Source organism: Chaetodon auriga, chromosome 13 (assembly GCF_051107435.1).
Source record: "Chaetodon auriga isolate fChaAug3 chromosome 13, fChaAug3.hap1, whole genome shotgun sequence".
NCBI lineage: Eukaryota > Metazoa > Chordata > Actinopteri > Chaetodontiformes > Chaetodontidae > Chaetodon > Chaetodon auriga.
The window spans coordinates 21,449,584-21,468,241 of record NC_135086.1 but is presented as its reverse complement, the minus strand read 5'-3'; the positions used below and the strand labels follow the sequence as shown (position 1 = coordinate 21,468,241).

At 40.9% G+C, this 18,658-nt stretch overlaps 1 protein-coding gene across 8 annotated transcripts; it reads right to left on the bottom strand.

Annotated features, from left to right (window-relative positions):
* Window positions 1–530: 530 nt before the first annotated feature.
* ift88 (intraflagellar transport 88 homolog) lies at window positions 531–18,370 on the bottom strand. 8 transcript variants are annotated; one of them, XM_076746585.1, is made up of 27 exons: window positions 18,180–18,370; window positions 17,877–17,939; window positions 17,618–17,677; window positions 17,195–17,248; window positions 16,771–16,834; window positions 16,390–16,459; window positions 15,872–15,962; window positions 15,449–15,553; window positions 14,863–14,965; window positions 14,338–14,684; window positions 13,959–14,029; window positions 13,696–13,782; window positions 13,084–13,183; window positions 10,700–10,786; window positions 10,310–10,496; window positions 9,989–10,096; window positions 9,674–9,825; window positions 9,426–9,541; window positions 8,916–8,968; window positions 8,529–8,594; window positions 8,312–8,418; window positions 6,788–6,860; window positions 6,437–6,487; window positions 5,661–5,678; window positions 5,411–5,461; window positions 2,924–3,031; window positions 531–938 (listed from the first exon to the last, which is right to left on the bottom strand). In XM_076746585.1, exons 1-27 carry the CDS (start codon window positions 18,297–18,299, stop codon window positions 817–819), a joined length of 2,634 nt encoding a protein of 877 aa, XP_076602700.1. In that variant the 5' UTR covers window positions 18,300–18,370; the 3' UTR covers window positions 531–816. The 8 variants fall into 8 exon arrangements, with proteins under 8 accessions (XP_076602700.1, XP_076602699.1, XP_076602702.1 ...); XM_076746584.1 differs by having other exon boundaries at window positions 13,078–13,183; window positions 18,180–18,358; XM_076746587.1 differs by lacking the exon at window positions 5,411–5,461 and having other exon boundaries at window positions 13,078–13,183; window positions 18,180–18,358.
* Window positions 18,371–18,658: the final 288 nt, after the last annotated feature.

The window sequence follows — 18,658 nt, the reverse complement described above, 5'->3', positions numbered from 1 at the left end:
TCAACAACAAAGAAATAAACATGAACAAAATAAATATTTCAGTACAAATGAACATTTCTGGAGTAAGAACAAAAGGAAGCAGGAGCTGAAGTGGATGGATTACATACGTTTGGTACATCATGCTGATGGATTTTCCAGAAGGTTCCGCGTGCAGTCAGAACTGTTAGAACTGTTAGAACAGTGCTATGTTTTTCATTGTGTTGGCTCTGCGCCTGCGTCCCAACACTGGAATTAAAATGAAAAGGTGACAGCGAGGTCGAAATGCAGACTTTCAGCTTTAGGGGTGTTTCGGGGCGTTCACATGCGTACTGAGTGAACAGAGAAAATGAACTCATGGCTCATTTACTCTTGGGAGGATAACTCTGTAACATCTACACACTTCATCAGATATGAATGTAAACACATCCAGGTAAAAGTTAAACTCCAGCACTGTAGCTTCAGTTAGATTCGTTCATTTTAAAATCACTGGAGTACAGAGCCAAAACAACTCTAAATAGTTCCAGACTGTACTGGAAACAGCTTTTTGTATATGTTTTTTTTTTTGGACATATTCAAGGTACAAGCTTAATGGAAATCTAAAAATATTACATTTTTCAAACAAGGTTGCTCAGATGTAAGGCAGAGATGGTCGGTCTGACAGAGGTAAAGACGTCTCACTCGTAGACCCTGAAGTGGAATAAGAGAGTCTCACTGATGTCCATGAGCTGAGCTCCAAACGTTTTGGTTTTTTCTGGTGAATCTTTGTGCTCTTGCCTTTCAATGGTGACAAAAGAGCAAATGTTCCAACAGTGCGGTGAAGGCAGAGGGTGGAAGCAGCTACTCCGGCAGCAGGTCGTCTCCCAGCTCTTCATCCGCAAAGTCGTCATCCTCCACGCGCTTCTTGGCTCCCGTCTTCGGCCTCTCCATCTGAGGCCCCAGTGGGTCCACGTAGGACGCGTCTATACACGAGAGGAGCAGACGTGTTACCCTCTTACATTCCACATTACAGTGAATGAACGCCATGCCGTTAAGAGCTCTTTCATGTCGGCTGGCTGTGGTGCTGAGGATGGTGCTGCAGCAGTATATCACTTCACAAAGTGATGAAAGCAGAGACCAAGGGTTCTCAAACGAATGCGTCAAAGGTCTGCATCTGATTTTTGTTTGGTACAACAATACTAGCAGTTTCGCCTGCTTCCAGTGTTTGTGCTACATTAAGCCAAAAAAAGGTCTCAAAAACATCCACAGAATCCCCAACACAGCTACTTTTGGCCCCGATTCAAGGACACAACTGTTGAATCTGTTACAGTCTTTTACTCCAAATCCACTGTGTGCAATGGACTGACCTGCGGATCAGACCATCGACCTTCTGATTAGTGAGTTTACTAACTCTTTATTTGCAGTGAGAAACAGGTTTCACTCAGCAAAATTACATGAGCACTAGCAGGTGTGATAAATACAGATGGTCACATGAGTGTTTGCAGATCCATATGCTGACTGCGTGTTGTACACCTGTGTCTGAGCTGTCACTGGTAAGAACTGTAAGAAGTGCTTGTCTTCAAAAAAGCCTCCTGGTCTCCTCAGTTCAGACATAAAGGAGGATAAGTATAGTGGCTGAGCCCTCGTAGGGTTCGTTGGATGACGGAGCTGTTCCTGCTAACAGTGGCCATCTTTTCATTAACCATAATTATCTCTCCGCTCCAAATCTGCCTCTCAGTTTAATTTAGATCCTGTCTGTTATCCTGTTGCGTACAGGTGCAGACAGGAGCGGCTCCAGGTCTACGCATAAAACGCTTTCTGCCATCACTTTGGTTGTAAATGACATTGTCACTACTTTGGAGCTTGTGGACCTCAGTGAGCCACATGACACTATCGATCATTTCTTGCTTTTACATATTTTGAGTAATGTCGGTTTTAGTTTAAGGGCTTGTGCCTGGCCCCTGGAGCACCTGTGACCAGCAGCAACTTATCAACAACTAAGGCTCAGTTTTAGGTCCAGTTCTTTCAACATTCCTTTAACGTCCTCCAAGCTGCACTTTATGATCTTCTTTTGAATGCACATAAAACTAAGTTTATGCTGTTCTCTAGAGCCGTAGATAAAAAAAAACAACAACATATTTCCTCTTGACAAAAATCCAAACCTGAGAGAGTCACAGAATATAAATATCTTGATATTCAGATAGACGACAAACTCACAAATATTATAGTTCAATTTAAACATAATAGAGACAATCTTGTCAACAAACAACAGAATATCGAAATGGAAGCATCTCTCCTGTGCTCTGTAGGACGGCTGCAGCTGTTTTTCTCTCCTTCAGGGCTCGTGGTGATGTGATTTATAGACATGCTCCTGTCTCCACTCTTCAGCCCTCTGACCCTGTTTTTCATGCTGCTCTTAAGTTTGTTCCTGGTGATGTTTATTGCACTCATCATTGCATCTTGTATGAAAATGCTGAGTATTCTTCTCTGACATCATAGACATATGTATCTGTTAATCTATGGGGCCCTTAATGGGAAGTTGTCTTCCTATATCACATCTATGCTAGTTTGGTCCTCTGGGTCACATCAAACTCATTCTAATGACTGGCTTTGACTGCATGTCTGTACTGAACTTCTGCTTTTAGTGTCTATGGCCCCACTGCCTGGAACTCCTGAAAATGAATTGAAGCGGTAAATTTAAATCTATGATCATGAACCATTCAGCTTGTTTGTACCTGCTTTAATTGAATATTTTTTTGTGCATTGCCTCTTTTATGAACTGTATTTATACTGTATACTTTGTTTTATATATTTCAATATTTTGTATCTTTTAAGTCAGTTTAAACTGTTACTCGACATCACTGTCAATGATTTTTGTAGTTTTAATAAAGCTTTGAGGTGAGACAGCTTATATCATGTAATTGATTACAGAAGGGAGTGTGAGACAGAGGAATGAATGTTTTCTCACCTATTTCTTTTGGGCTGCTGGCCTCGTAGGGCTCATTGGAACCAGGAAGTGACCTCATCTTGGCGCTCAGTCGCTCTCCTTTCGTGCTGTTGCTGCTGTGGCCGCTATCTGCACAAAACACACAAGAAGACACAAATACATTCCCAGATTTAACAAGTGTACAGCTCTTGTGGTTCTCTGTGTGTGTTAGTGTCTCTGCTGTTATGTGACGACGTCAGACGTGGTGTGAGACCCTTCATGGCTGTTGACATCCTCAACAGTTTCAAACCCAGCTAGAGTTAAAAGCTTACAGGTCAAACAGAAAGTATGTTTGCTTTTCTCACATTCTGAAAAGTCAACATGGTGGAGATGTGAGATTTTCATCTCAGAGACAGTAAGTTATGAAATATTTGTGTGTGTGTGTGTGTGTGTGTGTGTGTGTGTGTCCTTTTCTTGTCTGGCATACCCCCACAACACCACACATGACTTTTTTTTTTCCAACACATTTAAATCCTTAAAAGTTGATGTTTGTACAATCCTTCGTGCAAACAAAGTAACATGATTCTACAAGCGTCATCGTTTAGCTTTGATCTATATTTTCTATGTTGAGTTGAGTTTTGTCAAGTTTACTTTTTTATCAAATCGTAATTACAATTTTTTAAAGCTAGCTGAGTTATTTCTGAGGACCCTGGTTAGCAATCATTAGCCTAGCAGTTACCAGATACCACCAATCAACCAAAATGTAACAGCGCTGCATCCATTAGCCCTTTAGCAAGACGATGAACAACAGCACCAGCTCAGCTCTTAGACACAGAGCTGGTGCTCTTCATGAGATGTAATGTAAAATGTGTGTGTGTGTGTGTGTGTGTGTGTGTGTTCCAGGCTCAGATGACAGGCTGACAGAGCGGTCTGCTGAGCTAAAGGACAGACATGATTACAGACAGAAGCAGCCCACATCTGGCTGCCAGGTAGCCTTGGAAACTGACGAGAGCAAAGGCAGAAAGCTGGAAAACAGGAAGGAGAAGGAGGCCCAATATTCTAGCTTCCTTCACAGTCTCAAACATCTCACATGAGGCCTCTCACACTGCTGGCAAACTGAAACCTCTGCTGGAAAATCAACCTTTTTTCTCCCTATTTTTCATTTCTTGGCATTTCTTTTTTATTATACGCAACTGGGACACACAGAAGAGAGGGATGACACGACAGGTTGGAAGCCACGCTTCAAATTACATGTAACAGTTTCCACAATTTAAGTTGCAAAGATTTTTGTCTCCATGGCACAAACAGCCATAATATTTCTCTGAGAGTGTGATAAAAACATTGATCAGTATCGATGAGTTGACGTTCTGGCTTCAGCAATTCAATTTTCCGGCCCAGTCATATTTGGAAAAACACTTGAAACACTTTAAGATCATAAAAGGGTCAAAAAATAAAGGCTACAAATACGGACTAACAGCTGCTTCATGATAACACTGTTGCAACCATTGCCTAAATGTGTTCATTTATTGGACAGAGAGAAGTTATGTTCTAAGAAAACAGAAGAGAAACAAGTTTAAAGACCTGCACCTCTCGCCTGCTCTGTGACAGTGATTTTACCACTTTCACATCAACCAATGATGCAGGTTTGCATGTGAGAGAAGACAAACTCTCAGCGCTGACATACACACACGGACGATTTTGAGTACCGAAAACATGCAGACTTAACAGGAAAGATGGAAAAGTCTCAGGTTTTCTCAAATATCTGAAAGAGGTTCGGGTGATGACTCCCTCCTCCTCAGCGAGCGAGCTCAGTGCAAACACCGACCACAGGCCAACATCACAGCCACTTGTCAGCCAAGATTTCTGGACCAGTTTCAGGTGTTTTGAGCGAAACGCTATACTTAGGTTTCTCAACTTGTGTGTTTTACCTACGGAAAAGTGTTCTAACCACATCTGCTGGAAGTGCACAGCGGAGTATTAAAAAGGATTTGCATTCATTTCTTACAAAGTATGAAAGCTGCAGTACTTCTATAAAACACAACAAAAAGGTTAAGACGCTGGTATAAAGCCAGTGAAACTGTGTGCGTTTTTCCATTTTTCTATTACAACGGGGCTCCTTAAATGAAGGCATGAACGCTCTGTATAAACAAAGTTTTGCTTCCTGGCATAAAGGGAAAGCCCACCCAAACTGTACTGCTGTGGTTAAAAGCTACTTATGTCCAATTCTTTCTTTTTTTAAACATCTATCACCATTTTAAGTATTTAGTAAGTATTTAGTGTACTCACTGCAGAGGAGGAAGAGATGAAGAATAATCTCTAATTGAATTAACACGACAGCTTGTTTTGAATACCATGTCTGACGTGGTTCAGATATCAGAAACAAATGAGAAATTACTGCAATGAAACAAGCAAGTTTGAATGCTTGTAAAGATCTCTTTGTCCAAGTGTCATATGTCCATGAGGCCAGAAATACAATCCTACATTCCTACAGGCTTCGCTTAATTGATTTGGAGTGAGAATCTTACATACCTCTCCCTGAGTCCAACTGTGGACTGAGTTGTTTAGACTCAGGTTGAGAGACTGGGCAGCAAAGAGGAAGCAAGTGACAACAGAAATGAAGTCAGAGGAGCCAGAGACAAAGACCAGCAGAAAGAAAAAAGACAAGATTACAAAGTTTGACTGAAACGAACAGAAAGAGAGAACAAAACAGAAAAAAGTACAGAGAGAAACGATCATGTGTGCATATGTGAGAGGTCATTATTGGCCTTCATTCTCTCACCTGCTTTAACATCCATCTCTGATGTGCCGTAACAAAGTAAGAAAAGGGTTTGGGGTTTAGTGAAACAACTTAAAAGTGTCAGGACCAGTAATAAACCACAAAGGATCAAACATCGAAATGCTTCTTTTCAACACATCCGCTTACAGCTCTGGCAGTACAAAACAAAATGGAAACGTAAAAGCACACAAGTTTGAGGTTTTCTAATCTAATTTGTCAGGACAGTGAAATGATCAAAGTCTTGGCAGAGTGGAGCAGCGGACACATTAACAGGTGCCTGATATACTTTATATATTTTACTACACTATAGGAAGTTTAGCTGCACAACAGAGCAAAGCTGGGCCTTGTTACAGTTTTTGGCAGCTCTCTAGTTTGTCTGGATTGCGTTTAAAATCTGCTGATGAGCCAGCTTTCCAGTCGTGGAGCCAGTCTAGAGTATGCGTCTGTATTTGTTGTGGATCTGTAGCGAAGGAGTGCTAAAACTATGGAAGTCTGTCCTCTGGTCTTTGCTGTGTCCTTCTCAGTGTTTACAGGTTACCCAAAGAGTCTCATCCTACAAAGACGTCAGGCTACATTAGCATTCCATGAACCTTTTAGCATCCCAAAATGTTACAGCCAGGAGACCGTTAATCTGACCAGGAAAGGTGTTCCCTCTGTTAGTGACCCATTCTGGATTAGATTTATTACAGCTGCAGCAGTTCCTTTGATGGACTTAAAAATATTCAGACTGGTAAAACAACACAACTAGTCAGGACTCAGTGTGGTGTATGGAGGTGTACCCATGATGCTGGCCTTCTTAGGAGAGGTGAGGACAGGTGTGGAGACACTTGCTGCCCAGCAGCATGTGTGAGCAACAGGTAGAGAGAGGGAAGTCAATGACATACAGTGCATGCACGAAAAAGACTGAAAGTGAGGATGAGGATGATCTTAACAGTACAGATTAGAAATTGATTCTAATTAAAACCACCCCTACATAAAGACATGACCTTACCCTAAAGACGACCAAAACATATACCTCACCTTCTTAGAAAGCATTTCTTAATAAGACACATATCCAAATTCTGGACTCTGGATATACTGTGAGAAAATGTGGAGTTATGATGTATCTTCCAAACATTTCGCTCACTCACCTGCACTCCCGGCGCTGCCCTCTCGGCCTTCTCTACGACCTCTGGTGCTGCCCTCCCGCCCCGACTTCACCCTCTGCAGGAAGAGAGAAAGAGCGAGGAGGGATGGATGTATAATTCAACCGAAGTCTAAAACATTTATGTGGTTTATGTGTCCTCCAAACCAAAGGGCAGAGACAGTTCATGCTTGATAGTTGGATTCCAGTGATCTTTTCCAGCACTGAGCCGGTGTTGCTCTCTCTTTCTTCATCTCTCCCTCATCATGATTGAGACAGATTTTTAAATATAATAACATGACAAGATCAGAATCTTCAAGGTAAAATAAAAAAAATGTAGCATTCGCACAACATTGGCTGCAGCAGTGGTTTGATTTTCATACATTAGCTTTTGGTTCAAGTCATTCCCCCATTTGTCATTGCACACATAATGCAGTAATATAAGAGGGATCAGTCGCTTAACACGGTCATTCAGTTTGGAGAATTTTGGGATTAATGAGTCAAACCTCTGGCTCTGTCTGTCAGTCTCACTAGGATTGTTTCTCTGCTCCAACAGCATCTCTGAGCTGATTCAAGAGCAGCTGCTTGTGATTTGAAAAAGTCATCCTTCTCATCTCTTCCTGGCTCTAATGCATATCTCCACTCGACCAAGGCACACAACTCTATCTCTCTGACTCTCGCCCTTCAAACCGGCACCGGTTTTGTGGATCACAGGCCTGTCATCTATTTCGGGCATGGATCTCACATTTGGGAGCCATCATCGATAGCAGTTATTGCATCCTTCAAGATAAGGTTGCAACGCAGAATTCATTTCATTTATGTAATATTTAGGGCCTGAGAACTAAAGAGAATGCTTGTTTGTAGTATACTCAAGCAGGTCTCACAGGATCGTGTTGAAGGTGTCAGATCAGGGACATGCCTGTGTCTGCTGTTATTCTAGGTTTAGACTGATGAGGAAAACACAGACTTCCTTTTCACCGTACAGCTATAATCCTCCTGATAATCAAACCACTACTCCATTCAGACGTCTCAGGTGACACTGAACAACCTGATCATGCAGCATTAGACATGTGGCCGGCTCTCCAAACACAACAACTCTTTTACATGAGCCAGCATGAGCATCAGCCAGGTGTTAACCAGCTGTACCGCGTCTGCTCTCCTCTGAACACTGATCCATGGAAAAAAAAACCCAGCTGTTTTTTTCATGCTTGTCTTGAGCTGCGGTGACCACTGACCCATGTTATGGCAAAAGGACGTATGTATTTTTTCAAAGAACTTGTCCAGGACAGTGGACAGTATGCCAAGACATGAGTGAGGACAGGATGATTAATGAAAGCTCACGACAGGTCTGTAACATAACAACTGCAAAACAAGCAGGTCATTTACGAGGCTGCGTAACGGTAATACTATTCACATGTTCAATTATTTAAATGCTGTTTCGTCCAGCTAAGCTGCTTGTTTTATGTAGGTTAAAGTAACTGTGAAGCTTTGTTGAAAGTAAAGTGTGATGGCCCGGACAGACGTACAGTACCTGCTCTCTGATCTCCTTCATCTTCTCCACCTTCTTCAGCTTGGTGGCGTATTCTTGGACTTCCTTCAATCCCATGTCTGTGGACAGCCTCACCAAGAAACGCAGGCCTGGACAAAACACACAGTTTTTATTTTCTTTACACTCCACTGATCAGTGGATCATCTGCTGTTTATCAAGGGTTCTGTTGAAAATTGCGTAACAAACAAAGATGAGTTACACTCAGCATTTTCTGGAAACTTGCGATGAATGTCTTTATATGTTTCCAGAGCTTTCTGGTAGTTTCCTGCAAAGAAAAAAGAGAGACCTACGTTTAAAACTTTAAATGAACTCACTGCTAGTTAGCTAGCTACTCGCCAAAACTGATTTGAAATGAGGTGTTTCCTTCACTTACCTCCTTTCAGTCAGTAAAGACTTAGCTCAATTTTATAAGATCAGAATAATCCTTCAATAATAAATGACTAATCTGCTGTTGGTGGATTGCAGACATGATTAAGTTTGGGAGTGACTCCACTTCTCTATGGTGTGGTTTTCAGTATCAAACTGGCACAGAATAGGTGGTAACATGCTGTTTAATCAAAGCCTGAACGAACAAAATCATTCTCACCGCTTCTTCTGTAGCAGCTTGCCACCATCAGCTGCCACTTCACCTGGGTTGGTCTGAGAAACACAGCAGAAAGATATCCTGTCAGTACGCACACAGAACCCTGCACTAAACTTTTTTTAAGAAAGAGAAAGAGATTGGTACAAATCAATTGTGAGTTCAGCTGGAAGGCGAACAAAGCCAAATCATCAGTCCTCTGCTCAATAAAGAAACTACTTCCAGATGAGAACAGGCCTCACAGTTGGTGAAAGAAGACAAACACAACAATGAAAACGAGACAAAATAAGACCCAGATCACTTAATCATGTCTTAAAAATGTAGAAATAACAATAAACAACAAATCATTTCACAAATATTTCTCAGCTTAATAGAAAAACTCCTTAGACTTGACTGCATTATGGTGAATTTGAGCTGCTACTTGCTGAAATTATCATTCATTTTATACAGGTCTGTATAATTTGTTACCTATCCTGCTATCATCTTCTACAGTACTATGAACTCGTGGTTACTTACTGTATGAGGGTGGCTCTTTCAAAGTACTGAATGGCATTCTCACAGAACTGTGTCTCAATGTAGTAAGCCCCGAGCCACTCAATCACATCAATGTTGGAAGGGAAGTACCTGAAGGACTGGACAGCAACACGGCCCAACAAAATCAGTGCACATATACAGCGTGCACGCTAATGTTAAATTAATCTGTGAAATGATAAATGAATCAATTAGTCCTCAGACAGAAAAACCTCTGACTCCACTTCTCGTACCTCACAGTAGTACTGGAAAGCCTGGGACTTGTCCCCCTCGCCATCATGCAGCTCTCCCAGTTTGGCCAGTACCTGGGGGTCGGTGGGAGTTACACTGATGACCTGCATCAACCACTCGATTGCCTGTTGGGGATCTTCCAAAAGCTCATATATGAGGCCAATGAGTCAAGGACCAACTGATGCTCACATGGGAATGGACAGAGATGCAGGCTTGAATCCCTACATAAACACCTTTCCAGTAACATCTGCTGCGGTGTAACAGTTTCAAACAGTTAACCCATGTGACACACAGACAAACATCATCAGTCGGATACAGGTTGGCCAGCTGGTACATGACCTGGGCGCTGTTCCTCAGAATGGCATGGAGCTTCAGAAAGCAGTCCAGAGCCTCCTCAAGACGATTCAGTCTCTTATATGTTAAACCTGGTACAAGTGGAGGCAAAAACCGATTATGAACATTCCTTTAAAACATTCCAGGATGATTCTTGCATTATGAGCGGGAACGTTATCTTGTTTTAAGTGCTCATCTCCCTTGAATGGATGAACCAATGCGCACTTTGTGCAAAGCTGATACACTATAAATCAATCTCTGCGTTATCCACCGCTGCACTATATCATGGAATTGGATCATGTCACCCAGGTTGTAGAGGGCCTCAGTGCAGGAGGAATCATTCCTCAGGGCTTCTTTGTAGAACTCCGCAGCCTTTTCATGATCTTGCTTGGCAAACACTGTGTTGCCTTTGTTGATAAGTGCTGCCGGGTTGTAACGATCAGCGTTCATGGCGAGGTCAGCGTATCTGTCAGCCTGGTCATAGTCCTTCTCCTGTAAAGGGGGAGTATCTATTAGGAGGTGCTTCTTCAAATACAGCTGACAGCAAATATGCTTTTTCACTGCAATTTCATGGCAAAAATATTTCATCTGATTCAGACATTAAGCTTCTAAAGGAAATCCAACCCCATCCTTTTTTCCCTCTTTATGTGTGTGTTATCAGATTGCCTTTTGACTGATCAATGAAAGGATCTTACCAGGAAGTAGAGGAAAGAGAGGTTGGTGGCTGCAGCACTCTTCACTCTGCTGTCCTTCTTCTCGAATGTCTTCAGAGTTTCCACTGCCTGATAACACATAATAAAAAGCTGTCAGGGTTAATGTTATATAGTAATACTGTGTAACTTTTTAGAATTCCACACTTGTGATCTGAAGCTTCTGGTGTTTGGTATGATTTATACTGCACCATCACACCCTCAATAAATATTCTTCATATCAGCAAATATCAGAATATGTTAAATGTGTAGTTAAATGTATATTTTGGAAATGACGGTGCATGAAGCAGAGCAGTGAAGGAATCACCATAAACACAAAATAAATCCAAACAGCATAAAGAGGATGCAGTAGCATACCCAATGAGCTTTTTTTTTTTTTTTCCAGACACACAGTGTTCACATTTAATTGGTCATGCCACTGCATCATATATTGAGGAGACTTTATAACAGTGTCCGTGCGTGAAAGTTCACATTGTGACACATCATCAGCTAGGCTACAGCTGCACTGATGCTGCAGGTTACACCACCCCCACATCTGTCGGTCTGAGTGTAAAAGCACCACACACATGCATCAGATGTATACGGAGCTCCAAAGTGTTCAATATTAAATAAACGATAATTTCTGAAATGATTTAAGACATCAACTCATTATTATAAAATGTTATCTTATTTTCTTTTCAGAGTTTAATGGGACCTTTCGTTGCAGTGGTCACAGTTCCTCAGAGAAAGACACACAAGCCTTAAAAGCTACAGAGGCTTAGTTACTGTGTGTGTTTCTTTACAGCAGCAGCCTCTAGTTGGTTCATTTGGAAAAATGGTTGTATTATTGTTAGTCTAGCTACCAGGAGCGAGGGCCAAATGTAGTGGCAGCTGTTGAGCTTTCTAATTAAAGAGAGGCAGCGGGTATGTGATTGGCTGATAGGTGAGAGGGCGGTGACAACTGCCCTATCATGAACAGTGACATTACGAAATAAAAAGTGTCATTATGACATAAAACCTGACATGAAATGTGTTATCAGAGAAAATGTAAAGCACAACCTTTTGAAACAGGACGCATTTCAAAATGTCTATAATGAAATAAAAATGATATCCAGTATTATTATTATCCAGTATTATTTAATTATGAATATTTAAATAATATCTTATAATAATGAATTGCGTTTTCATGATTTCTTTAATTATTTGGTTAAACTATACCTTTCACACAGTTTATTCATATTATTATTTATTTTGTAAAAGATTTTTTATTCATTTAATATTGTACATTTTGGGGTTCCACAGGTGTAACGTCGGTTGGTGCAAGACAGTTGTCTACAGCAGTTCTACAGAAGTGGACTGTTTGCAGTGAGAGCTCTCTCAGTGACAGCTCGGCAGTATATTGTTGAAGAAGGAACCCTGGTTATAATTTCCTCTCTGCCCCAAGACTTTCCTTACTGCTCTGTGGGTTTTAAACCAATAACTGCTTCTCCAACTTCTCTTGGCAGTGCTGTTATTTGGATCAGATATGCTGAAGTAGTAACATGTCAGGGGAAAAGAACCAAACCTAAATGTTAACATGGAAACAGAAGGCACACATACCTCAACCTTAGGCATGCAGATGGGAAGGAAACAAGACAAAAGCAAGAGAGAATGGAGGGCAATGAGAAGGGGAAATTCTGAGTCTGATGCTGCAAACTCTTAAAACAGTCTTAGTAGGAGAAAACTGACATATATAAACAACACTGGCTAATAACTGTATGGAAACACAATGTTGTAAAAAAGATGGAAAAAACAAATATAAAAAGAACAATAAAGGCCAGATCATCCTCATGTTACATATATTTAAAGGGAAATACCACTCGATTTAACAATTTATTAATGGAACTGCTACCCTGGTACACACAGCGTTTATGTGCTTTAATGAGAGTACCTGTTCAGAATCTGTAACACAGTTACACAACCAACAAACAAATATGTACAACAAATATGTTCTGCTTCTGCAAAGTCACTCTCTACTGTACTGGCTTATACTTTTGTAATAATGTATATATGTAAGTGAGATTTTAGTTTCAGGCATTCCCATTCAATGTTTGGTCATAACTTCTGGTTTTAAAATGGGAAAAGTCTGCATCATCTCAACTATTCCATTACAGTTATCTATTCCAAGGTGTCAAACATCAGCCCAATCTGGCTCTGCCATTTTGGCACATTACAAGGAATTACTTAGACTTCCTGTTCAGCTCTAAAAATCATTTGGAGGTAAAATACTAGCCGTGTGGCGTGCAGTTTGTAGTTGCCCTTTGCTGCTACTGTGGCAACAACCACAGCCTAAAGGAGTGATGCTTAAACTGAGTGGTATTGCCCTTTATGCTGTTCACACAAACAGTCACCTGGTTGAAGTCCTTCTGTCTGAGGTAGGTGATGGCTTTGTTTATCTCTAGATCGTTGGCTAGCTCCACATACTGAGAGCTCTTCACCATGTCCACACACCTGAAAGAACCAACAACATCAACATATCATATCAAATCATTTCCTGCTTGATGCAAATAGCACGTATAGTTATTTGTTTTGTCTAAATAAAAAGGTGCAGTAGAGCCACATTTTGATTTTGTTTGATAATAATATGTCTGTGTCAAGATACAATACATGTATATCTGTGGCTGATCTTTTCATGGTTTTATTCAGTTCCCACAAAAAAAAAAAAAAAGTTATAGGTTTAAAATCCTCATAAGCTGTGATGTAAGTAGAACCATACCAATGGAAAACAATATATCCAGTGGCCTTCCCCTAATTTTGATTTTCAGTCTGAAAATGGAGGATTTTGCCTATTAATATGGTCAGCTATTTTTAATTATGCCTGCATATCAGCTCACTCCTTAAAAAAAATGTCTTTGTGTTCCTGAGGCCCTCTAAGGACTCCCTTAGAGCTGGAGTGCTCGTGTACACTGTGTGCCCTCTGGTGTTAAGATTTTAAGATGTAAAAAAACACAACAGTAACACACCAGTCAAATCCAGTAGCAAAAGAAGTCTCAATGGCTGGAGCAATGAGCTTGGCTGCGGTCATGATGTACTTCTCAGCCAGGGCTTTTCTACAGAGAGAAAGTAAGACAATAAACGGTTCAAAACCCAAATATAAAAACAGCATGCCTTGTATTTAAACTGCAGTGTGCTGGTGTTTTGTGTGTCAGTGGTTTGTAAGGACAAAACAATGATTATGTTTTGCTAAGGGAAAGTGTGTGTTGGTGTTACGTGAGAATTTTCTTACAGATCTCTCTCCATCTGGTGAAGTTTGTCATTCTTAATGGCCTCAATGACCATATTTGATCCGGTGTCATCCTGAGAAAGATGACAGGACAAGGCTGACGTGAGGATGTTACAGGCATCACATCCAATCACAACTGTTTTGTGACTGATCTTGGGAAGACTGAATTACGGACAGACAGACATATAACTGGAAAGTGAGACAAAAAACTACAGGAACATGTTTATGCAAAGATGACCCTTCAAGCATTTTGGAAACTACTCAATAGGAAAATGTTTTAACTGGGGGGAACATTTCGATTAATAAAAGGCCCACACACAGTCTGCTCACTTAATTCTGTAAGTTAAATAAAGAAATAAAAAAAGATGTTAGTGTAACTCACATTAGACGGGATGTACTTGTCTTCATCATCGATGCCCAGAGGAACAGAGATGAGCTTCTGAAAGGCCTTCTTCATCCTATCCCTATCGCCAATGGCATAGTAGCAGAGGATAAGGTTGAAGCCCGTCCTAATGTTGGGGCTCTCACTCATGATGTGCTCGAATGATGTGATGGCGTCCGAGTATTGGCCCATGCGGACAAAGACCACGCCGATGTTCTGCATGATCTTGATCCTCATTTCCTTGTGAGCGTTGGAGATCTGATCCAGCGCCATTCGGTAGAACTTGATGGCTTTAGGGTAGTTCTTCTGTTTGACGTAGATGTTGGCCATGTTGACTTTTAGGCGGCCTGGAGAGGCAGCAGAGACAGAGTTTGTGTTTGCCAGAATCATACAGAGGAATATCTTTGCTTTATACCCATATTACACATGAGATGTCTGTCCTGTCTGCTTAATGTGTGGATAATGTGTGACAGCAGCCATAGTGTCCACATCTGTAAGGAACATGAAGCAGTGTGTTCTGCTCACCTGCGTTACTGAACATCTTGTTCTTCACAATGACTTGGTAGCTGTTTAGGGCCTCTGGGTACATTTCATTGTTTGCATACTGGTTGGCAAGGTTGAGCAAAACCTGGTCATGAAAGAAAGGTTCAATATTCTAAATCAAATAACAGAAAACAGGCAATGAAGCCGGGAACAGATTCACAGACTCTATCTTCACTATGTAATGTGGCCTTGGAGGCAGGTAAGCGAACAGCTATGTGGATACAGCTCACAGAGGACAAACATGGTGGCTGAGGATCAAATCCTGACTGACACTCTCTTTACAGTGTCTCTGTCTAACATGAAAATATTACTTAATGTGAAAAGAAATTGAATTCTCACTGTCTTCTAATAAACATCATTGTATGTAAGTAGAGAACATAAAAGCGATGTATAATATGAGGGCTCAAGAAGGATAAAAAGGTGCAGCCTCAACTTAAAGTAACTAATGAAAACCAGGCTTAAAGAGTGGGTTTTGCAAGGGGTGGCACTTAATTTTTTAGGCATTTCATTTCAGGTCGTAGGAAGTCAAAGCTCGATTGTTTCATTTACAGACAATGGAACAACTTACAGAATATGTGAGGTCCAAATTGATGTGGTCTGCATTGCCAGACTGTTCCCTCTGTCTCACCAGTGCTCTCTCCTTCCTCCCTGCCTCTTTGGCTTTTTCAAGAGCCTGCAGAAACACATCACACACACAAACACACACGCACACACACACACACACACACACACACACACACACACACGCACACGCACACAGTCTAGTTCTGTAAGCTATACAATATATGAGAAAGCACCAGAAATAGGTAGAGTGATTAGAGTTGTATTAATGTTGAATCTGACAGAAAGTCTACCATAAACTTTTGCCTGGAACATCGTCTGACAGAATGAAAAACTCATCATCAACTCATGCCTAACTTTGAGACCGTTCTCTCCAAATCCAAACAGCCAATATTACTAAACAGCGTGTTAAAGAATGACAGAGTCTGACCAGTTGTAAGGCTCCCAGGCTCTGTCCCATGCAGCTCTCTTCTATCAGGTCATTCACTTTCTTCTCCAGGATCTTGATCTTCTCCTCTGGCCTGCAAGACCACAGACACAGCAATACAGTGTGTGATAATACCGCTTCCCAAGACACAGCTGTTTAGAGACAATAACTACATGTTAGAAGAGTGACAGAAACCTATTATAGTCGAGAGAATTAAAATGTATCCCAATACATAATACATTTTGTGACATGTACAGTATATCAGGGCGGACACTAGTGAGCAGTAGTCGAAAATATGTTTTCTACCTACAAATAAGTTTATTATTATTAGTTCCACTGTAAAGCGTTATTTCATTTTATTAATTGCGTTTACATTTTATTTGGATTTAAGAATTACACCTTATTATGAGTGAATATTTATCTTTAGATCCGATGTGACACATCAGCTAATCTTGGATAATGGAGGGATAATCTTGAAAGAAACACAGACAGACAAGTCAATTGAAAAAGTGATAACTCACGTGTCGTCATTCTTTGCTTCAAGTGGAGGTGCAGGGCCTTTGGACTGGCCGAGAGGGTCAAAGTTGGAGCCTGACAATACAAATTATACTGATTATCAGTGTATCTGGAGGAATACTATACTGTTAACATAATTACAATACGATACGGTACATGTAGAATAATTTTAAAGTATAAAAAGAGCAAAATCTCCTGCTACCTGCTGCTTGTGCCACGCTAACATTGGCTCTCTACAACTATGTCTATCCAGACGAATAAGTTCCACAATGCGGACACAGGAAAAATGAGCAGCCACAGACTTTTAAATAGGTAAAGATGCAGTTATCCAAATTGAAACATATGTAGCATTAGAGAATCACTAAAGTAGCTGTGATTGAACTCACCACGGGTCAGGGAGGACGTGTAACCTGCTGCTCTGACAGCAGTCATTGGTCGGGCTGCTCCATCCTGTCACATTTGAAAACAGCAATATATGTATTGTTACAGCTTGCCTCATATGCTTCAGTCTCACAATTACAAAGCTATTATTAATGCTGAACAGTATACAAGGTTGTTGTCTTTATTTCATATCTGTTCCTTTGTTATTTGCTTTATTATGAATCACTTTGTCACATCTGCTCTTGAAAGGTGCTATATACATAAACTTACTTACTTATTAAGCGCTGATTAAATATATGGTATCGACCAGCTTTTATCATTAAAATCTATAACAAAACCTCACTACACATTTAATACTAAGTGAGATTAATGGATAGCAAAAACTATGCTGGACCTTAAATGCACACTTCAGTGGTCGTTCACGCTCACCTGCACAGCTCCAGTCATGGGTCTGCCCATTGAAGAGGCCATTGGAATCCGAGACTTGATGAAACAACAAGTATAAGCCAGGTGAGACTACGTTTGCTTACCAAACAAAACGATTTAATGTGCAAATATGAGACAAAAACATGTTCATTGTGCATATTTGAAGTGCTCTTCACACAGTGACACCTTTGTAGCAGTGAATTCATCTGTGCAATAGAGGCGCTGATGCAATATAGTGTCTGATGCATGTCGTATTTTACAAAGAGCTGTTTGCAGGGACCAGAACATTAGTTTGTGCTGATTCAATAAAAGTCTTAAAAGGAGAAGCAGAGTTCAGGACTCTGTTTATATGATTACTTGAGCTGCAAGTGTTGAAAGTTTTCAAAACAGGTTTTAATCAGAATTATTCCATTTCATTTCACTTACTCCAAAGGAAGAAGCTAAAGGCCGAGCTCCAATGGCAGTGCCAGGAAATTTGGCAGTCATCTGGACAAGTAAGGACATGTATTGAACAACAAATTAACAACAAAATGAACAATTAACATCAAATGAGTGCAGTGAGGACAAAACGTATCATTCCTCGGTCTCTGTCTCTCCATCTGTTTTCTCTCTCTCTCGCACACACACACACACACACACACACACACACACACACACACACACACACACTACAATCGGTACTCACGGGAGGTCTTCTTCCATGACTTGTCCTCACTGCTTGTTGGAAGCCCACATCATTCTCCAGCTCCTTGAAATTGGTCAACAATTGGCCTTAATCCATACGCATGAAATGCATTGCAATGTCTAATCCAGAAGTGGGCGCTGTACCCACACAATTTAATTCATAATTTCACAAATGCCTTGTGCTATCGTTCGCCACCTGTCCAGCTCTTACCGTATGTAGCATTGATTCTATCACTGTTAGCTGTACACTTAAACGCAAATGGATTTGAGCTAGCTCGCTGTTAAGAGTTAGCATATAGCTCACCTCGGAGTCAAATGTCGGATTATAGTCGTTGTAACCCGAGTAAAGATCATCCTCTTCCACAGCCAGATGCACATTTTCCATTTCTCTTTCTCCAGTGAGGTGGTGTAATGAAATACTCATGAATATGGAAGCCAGCCACTTCTCCAGGCGAAGAAACAACAATTTTGTTGTCGTTTCAGCATTCAATCCCACAATTCAACGCGGCCTGGGTGGGACTCTTTCGTTCACAGACCTCTCATTGGTTACTTACGTGTCAATCATCAATCTGCGTTAACATAAGTGGACCAAACTGATTCCATCCGTTGCTAGGATACAGGCCTACGCTACGCGCGCGAGCTATTGAGTATCCAGCACAATATCTCCTCGGTTGTCACAGTACTGTCACAAAGTAAATATAACTTAAACAGTAGCTGCTAATACTTGGCGGATATGTGGTTTTTCTCTGTTTTTTTGTGTTATTTTTTGGCTATTTAAGTATA

What these genes read in the sequence shown, in the direction of transcription:
- ift88 (XM_076746584.1), bottom strand. Translation starts at nt 18,299, where the DNA reads ATGAGTATTTCATTACACCACCTCACTGGAGAAAGAGAAATGGAAAAT. An exon ending in CACGTCCTCCCTGACCCGTG is followed by an intron (nt 16,460 to 16,770) that starts GTGAGTTCAATC and finishes TTGTATTGTCAG; the next exon opens with GCTCCAACTTTGACCCTCTC. An exon ending in AAGCTGCTACAGAAGAAGCG is followed by an intron (nt 8,595 to 8,915) that starts GTGAGAATGATT and finishes TTTTCTTTGCAG; the next exon opens with GAAACTACCAGAAAGCTCTG.